This window comes from Oncorhynchus kisutch, linkage group LG6 (genome assembly GCF_002021735.2).
Source record: "Oncorhynchus kisutch isolate 150728-3 linkage group LG6, Okis_V2, whole genome shotgun sequence".
Lineage (NCBI taxonomy): Eukaryota > Metazoa > Chordata > Actinopteri > Salmoniformes > Salmonidae > Oncorhynchus > Oncorhynchus kisutch.
The window spans coordinates 65,045,331-65,071,682 of NC_034179.2; the positions used below are offsets into that span (position 1 = coordinate 65,045,331).

At 41.7% G+C, this 26,352-nt stretch overlaps 1 protein-coding gene across 1 annotated transcript in view; it reads left to right on the forward strand.

Moving 5' to 3' along the window:
* The window catches only part of LOC109892213 (corticotropin-releasing factor receptor 1-like), a 153,062-nt gene that overhangs the window by 67,783 nt on the left and 58,927 nt on the right, over positions 1 to 26,352 (forward strand). The window contains exon 5 of the mRNA XM_020484648.2: positions 9,559 to 9,641. Coding sequence (XP_020340237.1) covers positions 9,559 to 9,641 — 83 coding nt within the window. The remainder of the gene's footprint in view (positions 1 to 9,558; positions 9,642 to 26,352) is intronic.

Below are 26,352 nucleotides of genomic sequence, written 5' to 3' on the forward strand. Positions count from 1 at the left end.
AGTAAGTGCTTATGCCTATTTATGTGATATTCCCTCTAGTAATTAGTCACTAACCATTAAAGACGAGTGATGGTAGGGAAGTGGAGGACACACAAAACTACCCGCAGTACCACCATAGGCCCCATTACTCTTTCTCTGTCCACTTAGGCCCCAGGAAAAGGACGAAAGGGCCATGTAAATTAGATAACACACCACTCTAGAAGGTTACATTACAGAATGAGAAATACACCACTCTAGAAGGTTACATTAAAATAAGAGAAATACACCACTCCAGAAGGTTACATTACAGTGTGAGAAACAGCAAAGTGTTAATCCATATGTCACAACCTGACCTAAGAGACATGATTTATCGCATGATCAATCCTTTACATCCTATTCTTTGATTTCATTTCTCTAGTCCTTCACTTTCATTGTAGAAAAGATAACTCCCACACATTAGTATTACATCTGCATGTTGGTGTGGACATTTAGGACAGAGACCTTTTTCAAGATGATAGTCCTTCCTCTCTTCTGTCATCGCACACAATCCAAAGGGATATTCATTTAATAAGTAAATGTCAGTGTTTCCATAAAATAAACATAGACGTACAGTACACCATGGAATGGCATTTCACTTCCATTTGAAAAGGGTCAGAGTGCACCTTCTGTGAGCTAGGTTGTGATGTCATCTTCCTGTATCCTGGTCCACACAGCACATCGAGATTTTAGTATGTTAGCTAATATTATTGACTTTTTCAATTATGCAAAAATGATGTGCGCACACCGATGAAGCTGAAGGGCCTGTGATGTTTTGATTCTGAACAGTCAGGTAGCTAACAACAACATGAAGCTGCCACATGGGAATCGTAGGTGGCTGATTTCCTTTAGTTTTATCTTATTCTTGATGTCATGTCTTATTTTGAGGTGTTTTGACTGATGTTATGTCTATGCTAATATGTCAATAAATTGCTAGCTAGCTAGCCAACAACTGTAACAATGTATTTGAGAGACAAGAAGTGCTCATTGTGCAAATGTATTTATGTTTTCAATAAGCATTTGGAGACAAAATACAGTTTAGGCCTACATGTTGTCAACAATCTAAGTCAACCCCGTCTGTTTTGCCCATAGTTGTGCAGCCGTCGGTTTTGTTGCTAAACAATCAACCTGTCTATAGCACTCATATTTTCCTGCCTCTGAAGGTATTGGGGAATTTTACATCAATGATGAGATTCCTGGTTTCATTACAGCTCATTGTATGCAACATTTTCTTCATAATATATAGAAATTATCATAGAAAAAAAATCTATATATACAGTATCAGTTAAAAGTTTGTTCACACCTACTCTTTCCAGGGTTTTTCTTAATTTTTGTACTATTTTCTACATTGTAGTATAATAGTAAATACATCAAAACTATGAAATAACACACATGGAATCATGTATTAACTAAAAAAGTGTTAAACAAATCAAAATATATTTAATATTTGAGATTCTTCAAAGTAGCCACCCTTTGCCCTTAGTGAATTTGAGCCAATCAGTTGTGTTGTGACAAGTTAGTGGTGGTATACAGAAGGTTTACCCTATTTGGTAAAATACCACGTTTTTTTATTTATCCGTTAGTTTACCAGGTAAGTTGACTGAGAACACGTTCTCATTTGCAGCAACGACCTGGAGAATAGTTACAGGGGAGAGGAGGGGGATGAATGAGCCAATTGTAAACTGGGGATTATTAGGTGACCGTGATGGTTTGAGGGCCAGATTGGGAATTTAGCCAGGACACCGGGGTCTTTAATGACCTCAGAGAGTCAGGACACCCGTTTAACGTCCTATCCGAAAGACGGCACCCTACACAGGGCAGTGTCCTGGGGTAATTGGGATATTTTTTTTAGACCAGAGGAAAGAGTGCCTCCTACTGGCCCTGGCAATGCCAGCTCAAAATAAGCAAAGTGAAGCAACAGTCCATTATTACTTTAAGACATGAAGGTCAGTCAATGCGGAACATTTCAAGAACTTTGAAAGTTTCTTCAAGTGCAGTCGCAAAAACCATCAAGTGCTATGATAAAACAAGCTCTCATGTGGACCGCCACAGGAAAGGAAGACCCAGAGTTACCTCTGCTGCAGTAGATAAGTTCATTAGAGTTACCAGCCTCATAAATTGCAGCCCAAATAAATGCTTCACAGCGTTCAAGTAACAGAAACATCTCAACATCAACTGTTCAGAAGAGACTACGTGAATCAGGCCTTCATGGTCTAATTGCTGCAAAGAAACAACTACTCATGGACACCAATAAGAAGAAAAGACTTGCTTGGGCCAAGAAACAAAAGAAATGGACATTAGACTGGTGAAAATCTGTCCTTTGGTCTGAGTCCAAGTTTGAAATTTGGTTCCAACCGCCGTGTCTTTGTGAGACGCAGAGCAGGGGAACGGATGATCTCTGCATGTGTGGTTCCTATTGTGAAGTATGTAGGAGGAGGTGCTTTGCCAGTGACACTGTCTGTGGTTTATTTAAGGCACACTTAACCAGCATGTTTACCACAGCATTCTACAACGAAATGTTATCCCATCTGGTTTGCGCTTAGTGGGATTATCATTTGTTTTTCAACAGAACAATGACCCAACACACATCCAGGCTGTGTAAGGTCTATTTTACCAAGAAGGGGAGTGATGGAGTGCTGCATAAGATGACTTGCCCTCCACAATCAGCCGACCTCAACCCAATTGAGATGGTTTGGGATGAGTTGGACCGCAGAGTGAAGGAATAGCAGGCAACAAGTGCTCAGCATGTGTGGGAACCCCATTAAGACTGCTGGAAATGCATTCCAGGTGAAGCTAGTTGAGAGACTGCCAAGAGCGTGCAAAGCTGTTATCAAGGAAAAGGGTGGCTACTTTGAAGAATATAAAATATATTTTTATTTGTTGAACCCTTTTCTTGTTACTATATGATTCCATATGTGTTATTTCAAAGTGTTGATGTATTCACTATTATTCTACAATGTAGAAAATAGTCAAAATAAAGGAAACCCTTGAATGAGTAGGTGTGTCCAAACTTTTGACTGGTACTGTATATATTGCAAATATTTTCTCCATACGATTTGTGATATAATTGTCCAGTGGATTTTTAGAACAATGACCTATCTCCCGAGTGAATCAACATTGGTCTGAGGCCAGCGCAAACGCCATTTAGCTCATCCAGCAGTATAGTCAGACGGTCAGAGCAGATTTTATTACAATTGATTTGAAGGAAGGGACTTTAAACTCTAAAAATGGAGCAATTATCCCAGTCTGTTCCCCGTCCGAAAGTTCTCTGTGAAAATGCCCCCCCGACACAGATTTGAATTTATGAAATATGCTGACAAGAATAAAATGATGATGAACTGCTGGGAACTGCTTCTCTGTGATTTTAAATGGTCCCACACCACACTTTAGGTGATGTATTAGATTAGCAAAGGTATATATCTGGACACATGCAATGGTCTGGTCCTTTTTTGTAATGTCAACCACACATTATCAAACATCTGCTAAATGGACATTTCACCCCAAGATCAAAGTTAGTCAGACCTCAAAAGTAGATGAATTGTCTCAGGCTGTTTTGTTACTAAAAGTTGATCATTGAGTTGTGCGATTAAAAAAGGCTTAATCGTGGTTTATCTTTAAATGAGCCATGGCAATCCTGGAAAAATCTCAATCTCAATCTTCGTTGCAGAAACGTAAGAAGATCCACCACCAGCTCCACAAAAATTGTAATCACACACTTAATATTTATTGACGGTCATGAACGCTTATTGATGTTCATGATCACTGTAATTACAAGTTCATAAATGTCTTGATTACCCATCAGTGTCATCGCAAATCAAATTACTTAAGCTAAATGATGACTCATGTTAAGTTACTTAGAATCATTCTCCTGCCAATTCACATCGCCATATTCTAACTAACTAATCGATCCATGGTTCTGCCTTCCGCCCACCACTTTGTCAGGAGTGTGTTGTGTGTGTGAGTGAGTGCGTGCGTGTGCATAATGCATGTGTGAGTGTGTGTGTACATATGTGTGCGTGTGTGTACGAGTGCATGTGCATTTGCGTGTGTGTGTGTGTGTGATCACTGAGAGCTCTTTCACGGTTTGACAGGAGCAATTAAGGAAGCCCTTGGATTTTATATGACTAATCAAAAGAACTACCAACTATAGGTAGCATTAGAGGCAGAAAAGAGTGGGACGGAGAGCGAGAGAAAGGAAATGAGGGGAAATGATGACAGTCATTGAGTTGTGTACATGTGATCAATATCAGCGCAACCTGTAAGCAGGGAGAAAAGAGATTAGGAGGAAAAGGACAGAAATAGTCCAGGAAGGATTCAAGTCAAGAAGTTAAAAATCTAACGAGACAAGGAGAACTCCATTGGAGTGATGGACATAAATTGGAAAGTAAGAGGTGGAAAGATGTTATCTCCTGGACTCTCGCTCTTCCTCCCAGTCTCGCAGGTCTCTTCTATAACTTGCCCATCAGCATGTCCATTTGGCCTACAGCGATGCCTATACTGTCTCTGTCTCTCTCACACCCACACACACTCCATATGGCCCCCTCTCTCTCTGTATTTCCCCCCTTGTTATATTGACAGTCAGTAGAGTGAGTTCTCCAGCCTTGTACACCACCACCCTCACCCCTCAACAACTCAGACCAACTCTCCTGTCACTGCTCGGTTGCATTCCACCTCTACATTCTGTCTGCCCCCAATCTGCTCAGGCTTTAATGAAACCGTCAGATTAAAAAAATAAAAAAAACTTTACGGAAAAAGCACACCATGCTATAATCTGAGTACGGTGCTCAGAGACCAAAACAACCCAAACAGATATCCGCCATGTTGTGTAGTCAACAGAAGTCAGAAATAGTATTATAAATATTCACTTACCTTTGATGATCTTCATCAGAATGCACTCCCAGGAATCCCAGTTCCACAATAAATTTTTGTTTTGGACGATAATGTCCATCATTTATGTTCAAATACCTCCTTTTTGTTCATGCGTTTAGCCCAGACTTCCAAGATGCGCGATCACTAGGAGCAGCCGAAAAGTCAAAAAGTTCTGTTACAGTCCGTAGAAACATGTCAAACGATGTATAGAATACATTTTTAGGATGTTTCTAACATAAATCTTCAATAATTTTCCAACCGGAGAATTCCTTTGTCTTCAGAAATGCAATGGAACTCAAGCTATCTCTCACGTGAACGCGTGTCACCAGCTCGTGGCTCTCTGGCAGACCTCTGACTCATTCCCCTCTCATTCACCCACACTTCACAGTAAACGCATCAAACAAGGTTCTAAAGACTGTTGACATCTAGTGGAAGCCTTAAGAAGTGCAATATGACCAATATCCCACTGTATCTTCGATAGGCAATGAGTTGAACACCTACAAACCTCAGATTTCCCACTTCCTGGTTGGATTCTTTCTCAGATTTTTGCCTGCCATGTGAGTTATGTTATACTCACACACATCATTCAAACAGTTTTAGAAACTTCAGAGTGTTTTCTATCCAAATCTACTAATACTATGCATATATTTGCAACTGGGCCTGAGTAGCAGACAGTTTACTCTGGGCACCTTATTCATCCAAGCTACTCAATACTTCCCCCAGCCCAAAGAAGTTAACAGAAGCTGTTTTGGGTCCTTCCCTAGTCCCTCTGGTCCAAGCTAGAGTGATTGACTGAAACTGTACTCGTCACATTACCGTCTGTGTTCAATGGAGCTTATACCTGCTAGGAGACAGACAGTTGGAGGAAAGAGCTGAGACAACTGATGGCCAAAGTCCTTGACTACCCGGCAATTGCTTCTCTCTTGGCTCAGTGTCATTATGGATAACCCAAGTGTGGATGATGGAAGGGTACAAGCTAGCCTGAAGCTGGACAACTTTGGCAGAAAGTTTGCTGAAAGTTTCCTTCATACACGGTGCTGTATCATGTCTTCCCAGATAGGTTACATTGGTATTATCGTTTCATACAGCTTCAGATGTTTCATCCCTGATATTAGTGTTTCACACCCCTAGATGTAGTCTGGAATTAAACCGTTTAATTGGGCCCCGACTACTGATCATTCTTCACATCCATCTCCTTTGTGGCTGGGTTTACTGACTGTAGGTGTTCAGATCAGATAACTATATAACTGGGCTTCCCACTTGCTTGTTAGAATTCTTAAAGCTCTTCAGAAGGTGAAGATTGAACCCCATTCATATTCACCAGATATATTCTCCCCTGTACAAAGATAATTCCTCAAATAATGGTAGACAGTACTCGCTGTTCTGCGTTGCCATGCTGACTACATAGCTTGGCAGCTCGTCGATTAAGCCCACTTAAGACGTGCCGGCTGTAGTGATGACTTCCGACGGCTGAGCATCAGAGCGGAACACAACATACCCATCCCGTTTGAGGGGGCGAGAGAGAATGCTAAGCTTCTGGCGGGTGCTTCCATGGGATTCAGCTAGATTTAGATGAATTGTAGCTTAGAAGGCTGACAGTGAGTATCCAATACCCATGGGGGTCTCCGTGGCGGTCGGGTGGGCAGAGAGAGGGAAAGTGAGAATGAGATCACACTGAATGAGAAGAAGACTGTGGCAAATCACAGGCACCCTGAAGTCAATAAATGGTAATGTGTCAACTGTATGTGTTTATAATTGGAGTTTAAGCATGATTGATCTTTGGAATTGCTATGTACTGAAAATTAGTGTCGGACCATCTCAGGGTGGTTTCCTGGACGTCTGGATTTTGCACTGGCCTTTGTATTGTTTAAATTATAGTCAGGAGGGGGTACATGGGAACCTCTTCTTCAGGGCAGATATTGACTCTGTCGGAAAATGCAGAATGCAGATCCAGACTTTAAATCTTTCCCTCTCTTCCTTTCCAATTTAAGTCTAGCTCTCAGCTGGAGTTCTACTTTTACTCATGGAATATCAGGGATGAAACATCCTCCTTTTTTATATTTGATATATGTTTATACTTATTCAGACAGTTCGAAGGAGAGGTGGAGACAGATGAGGGAGGATATGAAGTGTAGAAATTCCAGACCTGGAATTTACTGACCCTTCTAGACTCTATCTTGAGGAAGGAACCTGGGTTCCCGATCTCTGCAGTGTTACCGTTCCACCAACCTCCAGCATTCTATTGGGAGGTTTTATTTATGATATTAGTGGGTTTTGATCAATACAGGGACTGATGGGTGTAAATCCTTAGCCGCAGGGGTGTTGCTGTGAGTGAGTTAGCCTGAGTTCAAGGTCACATTGACTTGATTCTGGACATCATAGCTTGATGGGATCCAGACACAGGGGCCACACTTATTCCCCATGGTGCACCATTAATTCCTAGCGACCTCATCTTCAAACAAAGCTAAAAGGAAGAGAAACCCTTGGGATGGGCGGCTTAGAAAAAGTTCACTGTGATTGATTTTCAAAGTCAAAAACATGAAAACAATATTGTTTTTGTGGATATTGTCATCCATGACTAAATGTAATCTTCTCCTCTAAATTCAATGTCCTTGCCTCAATCTTTCCAAGAAAGCTTATTTCCATGGACAGTGGTATGGCATTCTTACACCTTCAGAGAAAGTGTACTATAGCTCAAAGTTCAGTGTAGAGTGAGGAAGAGGTCCTTGCTCGGTGCAGGGCCAGCCACTCTCAGCTGCAGTGGGAATGATTGAATCACACTGATAATAGCTACTCAGCCTTAAAGGTATTGATTTGAGGCTTTCCTCAATTCCCCCTATAGCAGAACCCCACAATAGGGGCAACTCAAGTGAGAGAGTATCATTCACATGGAGGGCCAGAGCAGTTGGGCAGAAATGTATTGTCAGCGGTTTGTTTCAGAAGACCATCCATCCCTTGCTTTCTGCAGTGTGTGTGTATATGTGTGTTTGTGTGTGTTTGTACTGTCTCATTCTCTATCACATACAGTATGTACTGTATGTCATATCCATAGCATGCCATATGTTCAGTACAACCCAACCCAACCTCCAGCCCAGTTCAAAGACTGAACCGTGTGTATTCTTAATTACATAATGAATACTGTCAACCATCTATCGTGGTGCGCATGGCAGACAGTCATGGTGTAATGCTAGCCGCAAAGAATTAAGCTGTAGGACAGAAGCATAGGTTGGTCCAACGGGTATTAGTATTTGGTGATACAGACTATGCAAGTTAAAATGTTGTCAATGATCAATAAATGCAGGAACTTGTGTTAATAAATGTTTGTATTACCCCCCAACTCCCACTGATCAGAACAGGTCAATCAATGCAGCCTACTGCATTGCCTAGTTAAATAAAGATGACACATAATGGTCAATAAATCAATCAACAATGCCAAGGAGAGACCATGATATGAACGGCATGTCAATGACTTACCAACAATGTTGTTTAACCGCAAACATTGATCTCGAACAGTATACTGTGTATCTGTACATGTAGACAAACAAGGTTGTGACTATCTACTGTAATACAGAACCCCTGCACCAACAACAACAATTTTGATATCTGATATTGTCAAATATTTATTCTTTTTTTTATGTATATACCACATCAAGAGTGTCATTAGTGATATTTCATGTCATCACACTTCTCTCGTTTAATTATAGTTTGGGATTTCATTTTTATTTTCCATACTTTTTGTAATGATTCACCAAGTCTATCAAAATGTGTTTTTTTTCAATCCCATTACTTCGTGTTTGTACAGATCCTCATGTTGAAAGCATAGCAGGAAGTATACAAAATCTTATGGCCTTAGGTCGTGCTTACATTTGATATGTTTTGTATTTTGTCTGTAGGATTCATATGATGTAACATAATGTAACATATTGAGAGCATGGCATGCCACCTACTCTATGTCAATCAACTTAAGAACAACCCATTAGACCTGTCTTGGGGTAACGACATGATGCTTAATTTCTTGCAGTTTGTCAGGTAATATTATGATGGTTCATTAGGTGTTAGTGGAGCGTTAGCTGACAGTCTTTATTTTAGGTTAGCTTAATGGAAGCTTCTCTAATGTCAAACATGTAAAGTGTGGTGTACCGCAGGGCATCTCTCTAGGCCTGACTGCTTTTGATCTGTCTTTTGCTGTCTCCGACACTCTGTCACTTACTCTGTCACAACCTTGGGAACACAGCGGAGAGTCTTTTAGAAGTCTGTGGCTTTGCTTCTGTGTTTGTCTCTTGCTTACTTCTTGTGTCACATACCTCCACTGTGTGCATGTAGCATGTGTACCTGAAATCAAACAAAGACACCTCTCAGCTTTGAGGGGTTTCTTTGCTCCACTTTGTTGTATTTTTATTATTATTTTAGAGCATAAAAAAAGTGGCTGCACTGTCAAGAGTTCAAATACTTATTTGGAAATGGGTTTGGCGTGCAACATTGTCAAGACTGGATCATGTTTTCTCTATCTGGGTCTATCAGCACTCTAAGCTGCATAAATTGCAGCCACCCTGCGTGGTTTTTGCAGAATCTGAGTTTAAGGTTTTGATTAATTTTAGTCGCTTGTATGAAAGGAGAAATGGTGCATGTTTGCTAACTTTCATAACATGGTTTTCCAATCCTTAATTTCCACAGACAATGTGTACAGAGAATGCCTTTCCAACGGGTCCTGGGCGGTGAAAGGCAACTACACCCAGTGTCAAGAGATTCTCAATGAGGTATGTACTGTATGTAGCATTGTTATTGGTGTATGGAAAGGTAACTGTTTAACTCTGAGAATACTGAGCCTCTGTAATGGATAGTAAAATATATATTCTTCCATTCTTCTTCTAAGGATACAAGCACTGCTGAAAATATCTTTACTATCTATTTGCAGAGAAATTCTCAGTATCCCTCAAACAGAAACACACACATGACAGTCTGGAGGCAGCACAGGGTCAGACAAAGAGCAGCATCCCTAAAGCATTGTGGGAGTTAGTTAAAGAGGAAGTTTTCATTTTTACAACCACATATCTATTTTGTATGTAAATGTAATGGTTTTGAGAAACTTAAAAAAAAATGTATATGTATTTTATTAATTGGACATACAGTTGAAGTCGGAAGTTTACATACACCTTAGCCAAATATATTTAAACTCAGTTTTTCACAATTCCTGACATTTAATCCTAGTAAAAATTCTCTGCCTTAGGTCAGTTAGGATCACTGCTTTATTTTAAGAATGTGAAATGTCAGAATAATAGTATAGCAAATTATTTCTTTCAGCTTTTATTTCTTTCATCACATTCCAAGTGAGTCAGAAGTTTACATACACTTACTGTAAGTAGTATTTGGTAGCATTGGCTTTAAATTGTTTAACTTGCGTAAAACGTTTCGGGTAGCCTTCCCACAATAAATTGGGCAAATGTTGGCCCATTCCTCCGGACAGAGCTGGTGTAACACTGAGTCAGGTTTATAGGCCTCCTTGCTCTCACATGCTTTTACAGTTCTGCCCACAAATGTTCTATGGGATTGTGGTCAGAGAATTGTGATGGCCACTCCAATACCTTGACTTTGTTGTCCTTAAGCCATTTTGCCACAACTTTGGAAGTATGCTTGGGGTCATTGTCCATTTGGAAGACCCATTTGTGACCAAACTTTAACTTCCTGACTCATGTCTTGAGATGTTTCTTCAATATATCCACATCATTTTCTTTCCCCATGATATCATCTACTTTGTGAAGTGCACCAGTCCCTCCTGCAGCAAAGCACCCCCACAACATTATGCTGCCACTCCCATGCTTCACAGGTTGGATGGTGTTCTTCAGCTTGCAAGCCTCCCCCTTTTTCCTCCACACATAACAATGGTCATTACGGCCAAACAGTTCCATTTTTGTTTCATCAAACCAGAGGACATTTCTCCAAAAAGTACGATCTTTGTGCAGTTGCAAACCGTAGTCTGTTTGTTTATGGTGGTTTTGGAGCAGTGGCTTTTTCCTTGCTGAGCGGCCTTTCAGGTTACGTCGATATAGGACTCGTTTTACTGTGGATATAGATACTTTTGTACCTGTTTCCTCCAGCACCTTCACATGGTCCTTTGCTGTTGTGCTGGGATTGATTTGCACTTTTCGCACCAAAGTATATTCATCTCCTTCCTGAGCGGTATGATGGCTGCATGGTCCCATGGTGTTTATACTTGTGTAATGTTGTTTGCACAGATGAACATGGTACCTTCAGGCATTTGGAAATTGCTCCCAAGGATGAACCAGACTTGTGGAGGTCTACCACTTTTTTCTGTTCTTGGCTGATTTCAAGGTAGGCCTTGAATTATATTGTAAGGGATCTCATCCTCCTCTTCTGAGGAGGAGTAGCAAGAAGGATCGGAGGACCAAAACGTAGCGTGGTAAGTGTCCATAAATTAATGAAGCAAAATGAACACTGAAAAAAACCAATAAGCAACAAATGAACAGTCCCGTAAGGTGAATGACAAACACTAAACAGGAAATATACAAAACCTAAATAGTACCGTGTGGCCCAAACACTCACACGGAAACAAACCAGGCTACTTAAGTATGATTCTCAGAGACAACTAACGACACCTGCCTCTGATTGAGAACCATACTAGGCCGAACACAAAAACCAACATAGAAAAACAAACATAGACTGCCCACCCCAATTCACGCCCTGACCATACTAAAACAAAGAATAAAATAACAGAACTATGGTCAGAACTTGACATATATCCACAGGTACACCTCCAATTGACTCAATTGATGTCAATTAGCCTACCAGAAGCTTCTAAATCCATGACATCCTTTTCTGGAATTTTCCAAGCTATTTCAAGGCACTGTCAACTTAGTGTATGTAAACTTCTGATCCACTGGAATTGTGATGAAGCGGAAGTTGATTTGGTGGAATGTGAAGTTTTTTCCGTTGATTTTCCAAAGAGTGTTACTGGTTTGCTCATGCTAACTTAGATGCACTTTATTACTGGGTAATTAAAATGACTTGAGGTCATGAGAAGTGCGGATTATTTGCAAAAGTTGTCGGAGACGAGACATCGTGCGACTTCTTTCTACATTGCTCAACCGGAAGCCGCGCTTTTGAGAAACTTACCTCAAATAGCAAATTATGAACAAAGGCTCCAAAAACAGCAGAACATTAGATGTTGTGAAATGGTTTCATTCCGAACTTTATCCCCAATGTTATACTCCCTTTTACTGTGACTCAAAAGATTCCTCTCCATCCATTCTAGAAGTAACTGCTAAAACAAAGGAAACACTTTAGGGGTACAACATGTATTGAAAGCAACTACAACACAGGAATTTCCAGAGTCTGCAGAATCTATGTCAAGGCGCATTGAATTTGTTCTGGCGGCTGTTGGTGTTTCTTTGATTTTGCCAGTTATGTGTAGTAGCAAGCTACACAGAGAATGGAACAGCTGGATAAGCTAAACAGCTCGAGTTGCACAAAAGGGAATATAATGTTGCGGATAATGTTCAGAATGACACAATTTCATGTGTACAACATCTAAACATCTGCATCACTATACAGAGATTTTACTTTCCTAAAAAGGACATATTTAGATTTTTTTTGGAGCGTTTGTTCATGTTTTTTAGGGCCCCCATACTACACAACGAGGATGATGAATTGATTTGCTGTTTGGGTTTCTCATAAACAAGTGGAATGACAATAAAAGGGGTCTGAACCCTTCCTATAACATAATTTTCATAAAAAATATAGATTTGATCGTAAAAAAGAAAGCTTCTACTGTAAGTACCTTGCTCAAGGGCACAACGACTGTAGCACCTCCGATACTGATGCAAGCAACCCTCACATTCACCAGATTTTTTCCGTCGGCTTTGGTATTTGAAGCGGGTGGCTACCCTCAGGTTACTGGCCCTATTCTCTCATCTTGAGGTTACCTCCTGCCAATAGAAACATTCTGCGGTACAACCAAAATCCCACCAGCACCACGATGTGCTCTTTCAGCACACATTTTCTTTAAAATTCCAGGACTGATGATTGTGTTATAGAGTGGGTGTTGCTTGCTTCATCTCTTCAGTTTGCTTTTTGTTGTCCATGAGCTTCCTGTTGATGCTGGATGACTAAGCCATCACAAGTGAATGCCTACTGAAGCAACTGTACTCCATCGAAATCGTTCGGATAGGGCCCAGCTCAGCTTTGTCATTCACAGCAGAATCTACCAGTCATACAGAGTCATACCTTTATATCTCAGTCCTCAAGACAACAGGGCTTTTACCTAACCACTTTTCTTCCGTCTCCAACAAGCACCTCATGTAGCTCTATTGAGTCAGACACAGTTAATGGAGCACTTTTTATGGGATAGGATGCTTAGTACCTTTCCCTCTACCCTCCATCACACGTTAATGGAGTCCTATTATTGTTGTGGGTCCTGGGGTGCCAGTAGGACCCGCACTGATTCTAGCCTTTACGGACAGGCAAGTAAGCGGGCCTACTATGGGCCATACATGCCAACTGCCAGTTAAAATATGTATCATGGGTTGTTTTGGGAGGATAAGAGAGTGGGAGAGAGCTTGAATTATGTATAGGCTTGTTATCTTATTTGTAGCTTGTATTTAACAATGCATAAGTGGTTGTTTACATCGACCAGATCATTATGGAGTGTAATGGAGGTGATCTGGTTGGAGGGAAGGAAAGTTAGTGTGAGGTAGTACTGTATACTTGGTCTCCCGAGCACTTGTTACACCTAATGTACAATGTGAGCTAAAAACACATTTTCTGTGTATTTTCTCACATCAAGCTATTCCAATGCCTGTACCACTTATTGTAAACAGGTCAATTAGATTCCCTTATAATAACACTGGCTGTACATTGACATTTTTCTCTGAAATACTTTTTAACCCCACATTTGACCTGTGACCTTTTTGCCTTCCTTTCCATTCCCTGAAAAAACATCAACCTTCATTTGAATGAGTCGGACAGTTATAGTATATATGCATCACTTACAGGACTATGAGTCATATAATAAACAAATTATCTCCCTTCCCGAAACCAATGACACAGATTGATTGTGATTGCCATTGGCAAGCAGACAGCTGCTAGCTAGCAGTATTGTTAACAGGCGAACACGTGAGTCATCTAAGGTTGTTGAGGACCCCCTTGCCACTGGGCAGACGGCTGCACACTGCCTGCTCTCTTCCCCCCCACCATCTGTTTCCTGAGGGACATACACATGCAAATGAATAAGTCCACTCACACAGGGGAGCACCCTGTCGACAGACGCCCACTGCTTTGTGGTTTGGCTCATCCAGATCCAAGCATGGGGAAGGTTGGTTCTGCGCGTTTACAAAATCAAACCTTGTGGTATAGGGACAATTAAAAACAGTATGGGAATCAATGGCAGGGTTTTTCAAAGACTGAGGACGGTGGCAAAGCAGTGCTACTGTATGAAAACAGTGTCACCTTGCAGACACAAAGGTCCCGATGCACTTAATTAAAAGTAGTTCTAGTGACCTTTACTGATATTCAGAAAGTGTGCAACCCTTTAGGGTGTAGCTTTTTCTTACAAATCTTTTTTAAATCAAGTAGGGAAAAGGTTAACTATATTAATCTTTTTTTGGCCTTCACTATATCTGACTACAGTGGTTCTTTTGTTGGAGCTGTTTATGCCAGCAATTCACACATTTTACGAGGTATGCAGTAACAGTTGAATTTGAACACTTTTAAGTGTTGGGTTTTAACACCGGTTGCATAAATAGTGGTAGAAACTTATATGACTAGGTTTTGTCGAAGGAATACAAGCCATCTGCTGCCAGTGTTGCTAGCATCAGCATTCAATATCACCTTTAGGGAAAGACAGAATGCAGAGAGGAGCAAAGAAAAATCTAGCCTCATCTCAGAGCAGGAGAGTACAAAAGCAAGGTATTTGACTATGGATCGTGTTGTAAATGATCATTTGCCCTTTCCACCTGTAGAACATTTTAACCCACTTACAGCACAGTGGGCTACTGACAAGATGAGTCAACCACTTCAGTGTGGTTACAAAATGTTCAATTTGATCTCACCATTTGTTCCGTATACCAGCACAGCAGGAGGGGGCTGAGTAACTGCTTTCTAGGGCTTCTTCCGGTCCGCAAAGCTTATAGCTGACAATGGGCTACAATCTTCTTGGTCCAATCACAAACCTGCATTCCTTGAAATCCCAGCAACCCTTGAGAGCATTTGGCTTATGATTCACCATAGTTTATATCGTGGTTGCTCAGTTGGTAATGGTTGTTTAAGGAGGAATTGCTGTTGTCGCTAGAGTGCTGATTTCATTAAAATCATGTCCAGCTGTTGGTTTATGTACTCATTTTCTCTGTGGTAAGTCTCCTCCTGCTCAGGCTGGATGTTTTGGGGTTATTTCCTCTTTAGAAGGCAGCCGAGTGAATGCTGCACTCCTATGACTTTACAGACTAAAATAGTGAGGAACAGATATGATGAGCTTTGACCCTGGAATGCATAGCTAGTTCACTGCTTTTAAGTTTCCTTTCCCTGGGCTAGCCCCCCCCCCCCCCCCGTAGGAGAGAGCTCATGGGTTAGGAGTCATGTTAAGGTTTCTTTTGATTTAAAAGAGCTTGGCAGAACCAGAGGTCATATAGACTTTGCTTTTCATGTGATTATCATGATCATGGACTTGAATTATGTATGTAGTGTATCTGGTCATTCACTGCATGCATTTGTAATAGAAAGGGGGAATTACTGTGAAATGTTCTTCATTCCAGTCCAGTGGCATATGTAGTAAGGAATGAAGCCATGTCCTAAAGACTTGACTACCCCGGTTTAAACGACCAATAGATGATTGCAAACAAACACCGCAAACAACCTTTTTTTTACCACACACAACTGTACTGTTTTTATTTGCTTCATACAGTACATATCTGTTCTGCTGTACTACAACAACACCAGTGCAGGCACATGTCATCATCCCATTCCACTGTGGCACATGTACTCTTAAACAAGAAAAAGCACTTTGTTAAGGTAGGAAAAGGTCTTTCTCACCAGAGCCCCAGAGGCAGGGGTTATAGAAATAGCCATAGAGTCTATCTTCCCAGGTCAATCATGGCCTCTAAAGAGGGCTGCTTGTCACTCAGGTCCATAGACTTGACATGAAATAAAATGCTTACTGGCCCAATGCTTTTCACGTGTTGTATATGTGAACTCGGGTTGAAAATTAGGCCCTCTGGGCTTCGGTAGATGGGCCAAAGACAAAAGAACGTTTTTTTTAAATTGCTCAACTGTGAAAGAAAGTGCACAAAGAAGCAAGGCAACAGTAAACATGTTGTCCATAAATGATGCAGTGCCCCCCCTTTGGGCAATTAGTGACAATTATTACAACTTATGTTGTATGAATTAATAAGAGAGTGAATTAAAACAATGAAGTATTTTTTTTCCCTCGCTGGAAATCAAAACTTGATAGCTCACAATGGACGGGATGTCAGAGAACGGACCCCACTGCTTGATGGGGAGATGCGTTACAGGAGAAAAGCAAAAACAAAAACCTTAGTGGCATGTGGGGAAATGTGTTTATTTTACAGGAAGGAATATGTCATCAGAGCTGTTGCAAAATGGTGTTAAACTTTTTTGGTCTAAATCTGAATATCAGTTATCAAATAATATAGCTGCAAGTAACAATTCTGGGGCCAAGCACGCCATAGCCACATTTAAGACACCATTGTGCAAAGTTTCGTGAAAAAATACTTTGCAGTTATGTAATGTCATCAAATCATATAGGAAGGAAGATTTGCAGCATTTTATAAAAACATATACACTACCGTTCAAAAGTTTGGGGTCACTTAGAAATGTCCTTGTTTTTGAAAGAAAAGCATTTTTTTGTCCACTAAAATAACCTCAATGATCAGAAATACACTGTAGACATTGTTAATGTTGTAAATGACTATCGTAGTTGGAAACAGATGATTTTAAAAATGAAATATCTACATAGGCGTACAGAGGCCCATTATGAGCAACCATCACTCCTGTGTTCCAATGGTCGCGTTGTGTTAGCTAATCCAAGTTTATCATTTTAAAAGGCAAATTGATCATTAGAAAACCCTTTTGCAATTATGTTAGCACAGCTGAAAACTGTTGTTCTGATTAAAGAAGCAGTAAAACTGGCCTTTAGACTTTAGTCTAGTTGTTCCTGTTTCCAAGAAAGCTAAGGTAACTGAGCTAAACGACTATCGCCCCGTAGCACTCACTTCCGTCATCATGAAGTGCTTTAAGAGACTAGTCAAGGATCATATCACATTCACCCTACCAGACACCCTAGACCAACTCCAATTTGCTTACCGCTCCAATAGACAGTGCCCTAACCCATCTGGATAAGAGGAATACCTATGTAAGAATGCTGTTCATCGATTACAGCTCAGCATTTAACACCATAGTACCCTCCAAACTCGTCATTAAGCTCGAGACCTACCCCGCCCTGTGCAACTGGGTCCTGGACTTTCTAACGGGCTGCCCCCAGGTGATGAGGGTAGGAAACAACATCTCCACCCCGCTGATCCTCAACATTGGGGCCCCACAAGGGTGCGTTCACAGCCCTCTCCTGTACTCCCTGTTCACCCATGTCTGCGTGGCCATGCACGCCTCCAACTCAATCATCAAGTTTGCAACAAGAGGAGGAGGTTGAAGAAATTTGGCTTGTCACCAAAAACACTCACAAGCTTTTACAGATGCACAATCGAGAGCGTCCTATCGGACTGTATCACCGCCTGGTACGGCAAAACACCCAGTCTCAATGTCAACAGTGAAGAGGCGACTCCGGGACGCTGACCTTCTAGGAAAGGTTCCTCTGTCCAGTCTCTGTGTTCTTTTGCCCATCTCAATCTTTTCTTTTTATTGGCCAGTCTGAGATATGGCTTTTTCTTTGCAACTCTGCCTAGAAGGCCAGCATCCCGGAGTCGCCTCTTCACTGTTGATGTTGAGACTGGTGTTTTGCGGGAAATATTTAATGAAGCTGCCAGTTGAGGACTTCTGTTTCTCAAACCAGACACTATAATTGTCACGTCCTGGCCATAGAGAGGTTTTTATTCTCTATTTTGGTTAGGCCAGAGTGTGACTAGGGTGGGCATTCTATGTTCATTTTCAGTGTTCAGTTAACGCTGCGCTTTGGTCCTCACCTTCTTCCACCAACAGCCGTTACACTAATGTACTTGTCCTCTTGCTCAGTTGTGGACTGGGGACTCCACTGCTCTTTATTTTCTGGTTAGAGCCAGTGTGTGCTGTTCTGTGAAGGGAGTAGTACACAGCAATGTACGAGATCTTCAGTTTCTTGGTAATTTCACGCATGTTATAGCCTTCATTTCTCAGAACAAGAATAGACTGACAAGTTTCAGAAGAAAATGCTTTGTTTCTGGCCATTTTGAGCCTGTAATTGAACCCACAAATGCTGATGCTCCAGATACTCAACTAGTCTAAAGACCAGTTTTCTAATGATCAATTTACCTTTTAAAATGATAATCTTGGATTAGCTAACACAACGTGCCATTGGAACACAGGAGTGATGGTTGCTGATAATGGGCTACAATAGTCATTTACGACATTAACAATGTCTACACTGTAGTTCTGATCAATTTGATGTTATTTTAATGAGCAAAAAATGTGCTTTTCTTTCAAAAACATGGACATTTCCTAGTGACCCCAAACTTTTGAACGGTAGTGTATATTCCCCCCACAGTCATGGGGGACAACAAGTCTAAATTGTGGAACATTTTATGGGCAGAGCTTATAGGTCCTTATGGGATGCTTGTTTCTCATGAGGAGATGCGTATACAGTGGGGTCCAAAATTATTAACACCCCCGATAAAGATGTTAATGTAGGTATGGGGTTATTTTCTGGTCATGCGCTATATGTTCATGTCATTTGACTAAAGCACCAGTTCCCATCCAAGTGCTAATGCTGTTTGCATTTGTTGAATGACATGAACATAGAGCTCTTTGGCCACGCACACCAGAGGTGAGTTTGGTGTCCAAATGAGAATGTATGAGCAGAAAAGAACCCCATATCTACTGTAAAATATGGTGGTGGATCTTTGATGTTATGGGGCTATTTTGCTTCCACTAGTCCTGAGGACCCTTGATAAGGTCAATGGCATCATGCGCTTCACCCAGTACCAGGATATTTTAGCCCAGAATCTTGTTGCCTCTGCCAGGAGGCTTAAAGTTGGCCGCAAATGGATCTTCCAGGAAGACAATAACCCAAAGCACACATCAAATTCCAAATAAATTGTTAATGTGCAATGCTTATAGGTCCTTATGGGAAACACGCTTTTCATCGAGGGCTGCATATATGTTCATGAATGTAGCTCAAACGGGACTGGTGACATGCTTGTTTAAAGTATTCAGTTGATTTACTATAGCGCCCCTCTTGGGCCAATCAGTGTAATTTTGTAAATGTTGGATCTCCATCTCCATTGAAAGACACCTCATTCACCAGTGGTGTTGACTGTGACGAACATACCGAGACAGATCCATAGTCCCCCCCCCCCGCCTTATTTCCTCATGGGGGACAACAACTGGCTCAGGCAAGTTATCTTGTCGAATTACATCTTGCCTACGCTGTGCGTTAGGGGGATGCTGCTGCTCTGCCAGGAAAGAGAAAGAGATGCCTCAGGACATAGTACTATCACCATGTCTCGTTATGCTGAGGCAGACAAATGAGCAATGAGGGACTCATTTCCGAGTAAAAAATGCATCCCAATGTCTGCCCTACATCCCAGAGTTGCTGTTTTATACAGAATACAAGGTACTCATTGGTTCATTTGTGAATGACAAAGCTATTTCCCCCCAGTTAGAGCACAGACAGAAAGAGAGAGACACAGGCACAGATAGCAGACAGGAGAGTGTAGATTAAGCAGTGTTGCAGCATGAGATAAAAGAGACTCCCCCACCTGCGAGAACAAGATAGCCCTGCTAGAAACAGCTGATAGGATGAATTTAACATTTTTCACAAAGTGTAGTGGGGAAGACAGTTGGGCACAGAGTGAATGAAACTGCGAGTATAACTGCTACCTCTGTATCAGAGCACTGTCTTAGAACTAAAACATTAAAAGGTGGGGAGAGGATCACGTTTTGCACATACTGCGGATTGTTAGCCTGCCCCATTAGAAATAAAGGGAAACTGCATGGATGTGTTTTAGTGGGAACCCCTTTCAACCTGCTTTTTTTCTCTCTCTCACCCACTTGTACTAATCACCACTGTATGTCCATTTACAATTTCAAGGTGCTGGAATCTCCTCTTGCAGATATCAAATGTATCAGTAAAATATCAGCTCTACAAGTGAGATGCTCCCTGTGTTCCAAAGTACAAAGCCAAAAGTCATTTGACCAAATGGCTAAATACCAACTGAATGTACCAGCTCAAATCTCTGACTCAGTCATAACACATGCCATTGTGTACCAATGGCACAAATGTTTTCTATAAATCACAGATCTTAGTCATCATCAGGAGTCATTCATATAAACATCAAACTAAAATAATTGTTTCTCTAAACCAGCACTGAAGCAGAAGGAGAGGCAGGGGAGTCAGGAGAAAGGAGACGAGGGCCCAGCCATCCCTACTGTTCATAGGCTGGCGATGCAGCCTGCTCCCTCTGTTTGGCTCTGCATGGCATGTTGCTCCTCCATTCTCCCCGTCCTATTTTATTGGCTCGGAGAGCTTTCACTGGCCTCCTTTAAGAGGGCAGGAGGAAATTGGTGACAGATTTGGCCAGCGGGAAGGCTGGCCTCTAAGAGTGGGAGGCGGCTGGGCACCGCCATCAAAAAGCCTCCCCCTATCCTCCCCCTCCGTGGACCAGCGTTACGTGACAAAACATATGAGCCTTGTTCTTATCAGGTTTCAGGGAGGTCAGGCACACAACACAAGGCTCACAGCATCCGATGTTTCAATAAACATGTTAACTCTTGAACAAATACAAAAACAGTCTGTCCTTACACACCGGCACATACACAATACACATGCATGTCCTGCTGATGTGTATAGATGGGTAGGTGGGTGGATAGATAGATAGATAGATAGATAGATAGAAAGATAGATAGATAGATGCAGGCCTGTGTACCACATCGTATGCTAGGACTATCCGGTCTGTCCCAATTGCCTCATTAAAGAGAGAGGGGCCAGGAAGGATGTCCACAGAAGCACTCTGGGTCCCTCCCTGACATCTGTTTCCCTCAGACCCAGCAAGAATATGAATATTTCTAAGAAACTGTTGCCAGTCGGAGCATTAGGATCATCGTTACCATATGTGAGACCCTATGTAAAGTGATCCTTATAAACCTGGCAGTTGTTTTCACTATGGGTTGGTATGATGGGATGAGTTGCAGCTTGCCTTCGCTGTGTTTGTTTGGGGGCTGCTCTGAATGCCTCTACTGCTCAGCCAGGAAGGAGAAAGAGATGCCTCAGGATTGAGTACTATCACCATGTTAGAGACCATTTCCAGAGACCACCTTTGCTTGCTTTCCCCCATAGACCACTTCCCTCCAATGACCATTCAAGCCGTGAACTTTCCAACCCGCTCTTGACATTGTCTCATTTATAATGATTTTCTTTTTTGTGTTGCTATAAAGCGCTTTGAGATTCTTTATGTAATGAATAGCGCTATAAAAGTTTAATAATTTTGTCTGCCTTAGATCCCAGAGTTCCTGTTTTATGCAGAATACAAGGGAGTCGTTGGTTCGTATGGGAATGACAAAGCTGGGTCCCCCCAGTTATAGCACAGCACAGAAAGAGACACAGAGACACAGGCAGAGATGGCAGACAGGATAGAGTGTAGATTAAGAATCTCTAGGATACTCTTGGCAGTGTTGTAGCCTGAGGTAAAACAGACTCCCCTACCTGCAAGATCAAGATATCCTAGCAGCTGTTTCACGCAGGGCTAAGTGTGTATTTGCATATGCATATGTGTGTGTGGGGGGTGGGGGGGGGGGGGGGGAGTAAGTGAGTGAGTGAGATGGTAGGGGAATGGGATGCTTCCAGTTTAATTTTTTTCTCATGACTCATCAAGGCATACGTTTGTAATCTGCCAGTGGCTGCCTGTTGGTAATCCATCAAAGTGACAGATTAGATTGTGGGATTACCGAGGAGATAATCCCATCAGGATGATCTGGATGGATAAAGATTCACATTTGTCTCTGGGGGGAGTTTGTTTTTATTTCTTTGTCTCTTAGTAGATCTTAGTCCCCACCGCCACCCCCCACCTCCCCGCTATCCAGTTCGCCAAAATTACAATAGTGTGGTGGATAGAATACGGAGGGAAACAACACTGTGGGGCCGAGCTAAATCACACACACACACACACACACACACACACACACACACACACACACACACACACACACACACACACACACACACACACACACACACACACACACACACACACACACACACACACACACACACACACACACACAGAGAGAGAGAGAGACAGAGAGAAACATGTTAAAGGAGAGAGAACTAGAAGGTGTGCTCTGTGATGAGGTAATGACAACAGGTACAGAACAACATGTCCAGAAAGAAGACAGGGAGGCTGTTGTTTGTAGAGAAGGAGATAGACAGTTGCCCCAGAGGTGTTAACTGTATGAGAATGTGAACGTTTAAATGGTGTAAAGTAAAGATGTGATTTAAAGTACGAATGACATATCATTTCCCTGTTTGATGTCAATGAAATTGACTAAATGACCAGTATGTGACATTTGATATCACTCATTGTTGATATTAATGACAACAGTGATCGTCTTGTCCCTTATAAAATGCCATCTGGTTGAGTTATACAGGGGACTTTTTCACAGATAATGATGGGAAGTCATATAATCCAGTGTCAACTCAAACCTCTGCACTTTGACTATATCTATTCAATACCAGACTGTTCCAACAGTACATAATACAGACAGACATATTACAGTTTTTTTTACAATCGCCAATATCCTTTTGTCCAATCTGTAGTCACATTTTCCAAACTCTAAACAAAATTAGCACAACATCCATCTGTTGTGGACTATACCATTAACACAATTCATGTTGTTTTCACAGAATATGTAGTTAATTAACACATTTCTAAAATGCTTACATTTTCTTTACATACAAGCTTACCCAATACCAAAAATATGGATCTTTCTTGCCCTATTCACAAATGCTTGCACACAGTGTGCCAGAAATAAAGACCGAATGTTTAAAGCCTCTACTTCTGGAATTACAGCAGCTCAAAAGCTATATTGAAACAGCTGATAAGATTTTTTGAATGAACAGATCATTGAAACATTGAGAAATAGCTGATTTACTTTAAATTGTGTAAAAATAGAACAACCACAGCTGATTCTAATCTCAATCAGAGACTTAGCCAGGTGTTGAAGTTCTTTCAATTACATGGACATACACAGTAAAAAGTGGACTCTTTGGATTGATTTTGACCAATGTGGAGAGAAAAAACTGTCTGGACAAGGGAGAGGATTAGCTGGACCAGGCAGAGGATAAGCTGGACCAGGCAGAGGATTAGCTGGGCCAGGCAGAGGAGTAGCTGGACCAGGCAGAGGAGTAGCTGGACCAGGCAGAGGAGTAGCTGGACCAGGCAGAGGAGTAGCTGGACCAGGCAGAGGAATAGCTGGACCAGGCAGAGGAGTAGCTGGACCAGGCAGAGGAGTAGCTGGACCAGGCAGAGGAGTAGCTGGACCAGGCAGAGGAGTAGCTGGAACAGGGAGAGGAGTAGCTGGACCAGGGAGAGGAGTAGCTGGACCAGAACAATGAAGAAGGAGAGGTAGGGGGAGAGGAGTAAGAATGTGTGGTGGTGTTCAAAAGAGAGTAAGATCTGTTGTCACTGATGAAATAAGAGCCACCATCATAGACCATGGTTTATCACTGAGAGAGGCTGGTGAAGGAGTCCAGCCTAAATTCAGACGGTCAACCGGGGCTTCCATTATCCAGAATTTTCAACAAACCAACAATGTATTTCACAAGGGCTTCTTCTATCATTACTGTTGCTATGTCACACTGTAACTGTAGGCCACCAGTCTCAATGCAAAGATATATGTTGTATTTTTGTTCCTCCAAAGGACGTCTTGCTCCCTCTGGGGAGGGAGGAACGCTCCTCAGTGAAGACAAAGAGCATGCCATTGTAGGATTGTTCATTGCTGACAATGCAATAAAATTGAGAGAAATTCATACCAGAATTGTAGAGGACAACCTGGTAATTCACAATGTGGAAAGAATCAGCCTGACTACCATTGCTCAGACTCTGACCAAACTCAGAGTTGTACACAGTTCCTTTTGGGAGGTCAATCCAATGTCTTGTTCTATAGTGAGTTTTACACTATGCTACTCTACATGCAAACATGGGTTACAGTACATACAGTAGGACACACTGAAAAGCATTTACACATACTGTGTTCTTTTTTTCAGAGAGTTACAGAGTTGGAGGCTAATCAAGCCCCACATTAAATCATTTATGTAGATGAGGCAGGGTTTATCCTGGCAAAAACACATCGGCGGGGAAGAAACACGTTGGCGGGCCGGGCGCAGTGCGCGCTAACCAAGGTTGCCAGGTGCATGGTGTTTCCTCCGGGTTGGATGCGCGCTGTGTTAAGAAGCAGTGCGGCTTGGTTGGATTGTGTATCGGAGAGGACGCATGACTTTCAACCTTCGTCTCTCCCGAGCCCGTACGGGAGTTGTAGTGATGAGACAAGATAGTAGCTACTAACAATTGGATACCATGAATTTGGGGAGAAGGGGGGTAAAATTCCCCCCAAAAAAGAACAACAAAAAAAGAAGTTGACATACACTCAATTAGTGTTTGGTAGCATTTCCTTTAAATTGTTTAATTGGGTTAAACGTTTTGGGTAGCCTTCCACAAGCTTCCCACAATAAGTTTGGTGAATTTTGACCCATTCCTCCTGACAGAGCTGGTGTAACTGGTTAGTAGGCCTCCTGGCTCGTACATGCTTTTTCAGTTCTGCCCACAAATGTTCTATAGGATTGAGGTCAGGGCTTTGTGATGGCCACTCCAATACATTGACTTTGTTGTCCTTAAGCCATTATGCCACAACTTTGGAAGTACGCTTCTGGTCATTATCCATTTGGAAGACCCATTTGTGACCAAGCTTTAACTTCCTGACTGGTGTCTGAGATGTTGCTTCAATATATCCACATAATTTTCCTTCCTCATGACGCCATCTATTTTGTGAAGTGCACCAGTCCCTCCTGCAGCAAAGCACCCCCAAAACATGATGCTGCCACCCCCGTGCTTCATGGTTGGGATGGTGTTCTTCAGCTTGCAAGCCTCCCCCTTTTTCCTCCAAACATCATGATGGTCATTATGGCCAAACAGTTATATTTTTGTTTCATCAGACCAGAGGACATTTCTCCAAAAAGTATGATCTTTGTCCCCATGTGCATGGAAACCGCAGTCTGGCTTTTTTATGGTGGTTTTGGAGCAGTGGCTACTTCCTTGCTGACCAACCTTTCAGGTAATGTCGATATTGGACTCGTTTTACTGTGGATATAGATACTTTTGTACCTGTTTCCTCCAGCATCTTCAAGGTCCTTTGCTGTTGTTCTGGGATTGATTTGCACTTTTCCCACCAAAGTACGTTCATCTCTAGGTGACAGAACGCATCTTCTTCCTGAGCGGTATGGCGGCTGCGTGGTCCCATGTTGTTTATACTTACGTACTATTTTTTGTACAGACTAACGTGGTACCTTCAGGTGTTCGGAAATTGCTCCCAAGGGTGAACCAGACTTGTGGAGGTCCACAATTCTTTTTCTGAGGTATTGGCTGATTTCTTTTGATTTTCCCATATTGTCAAGCAAAGAGGCACTGAGTTTGAAGGTAGGCCTTGAAATACATCCACAGGTACACCTCCAATTGACTCAAATGCCAATTAGCCTATCAGAAGCTTCTAAAGACATGACATATTTTTGGGGAATATTCCAAGCTGTGTAAAGGCACAGTCAACTTAGTGTATGTAAACTTCTGACCCACTGGAATTGTGATACAGTGAATTATAAGTGAAATAATCTGTCTGTAAACAATTGTTGGAAAAATGTCTTGTATCATGCACAAAGCAGATGTCCTAACCGACTTGCTAAAACTATAGATTGTTAACAAGAAATGTGTGGAGTGGTTGAAAAACTAGTTATTGACTACAACCTAAGTCTATATAAACTTCCGACTTCAACTGTATGTTCCTCTTGGATAGAAAACTTGTGCTAGTGTTTTGACAGAATTATTAGATAATGAGTCGGATTTGTCGTGTTTTGATTGAGTTAGTTTATGTAAAGAACGTTTCTTTGCATTTTGAAATGTAGAGTTGGTATTTAATGAACAAAATGTGGTTCTGAGCAGAAAATGAACTATTTGGCAAATTGTGTGATGTAGGTGTGTTGCTGTGTTAAGAGTTTAGAGAAAGTATCTTAAGTATAGGTAAACACTTGTT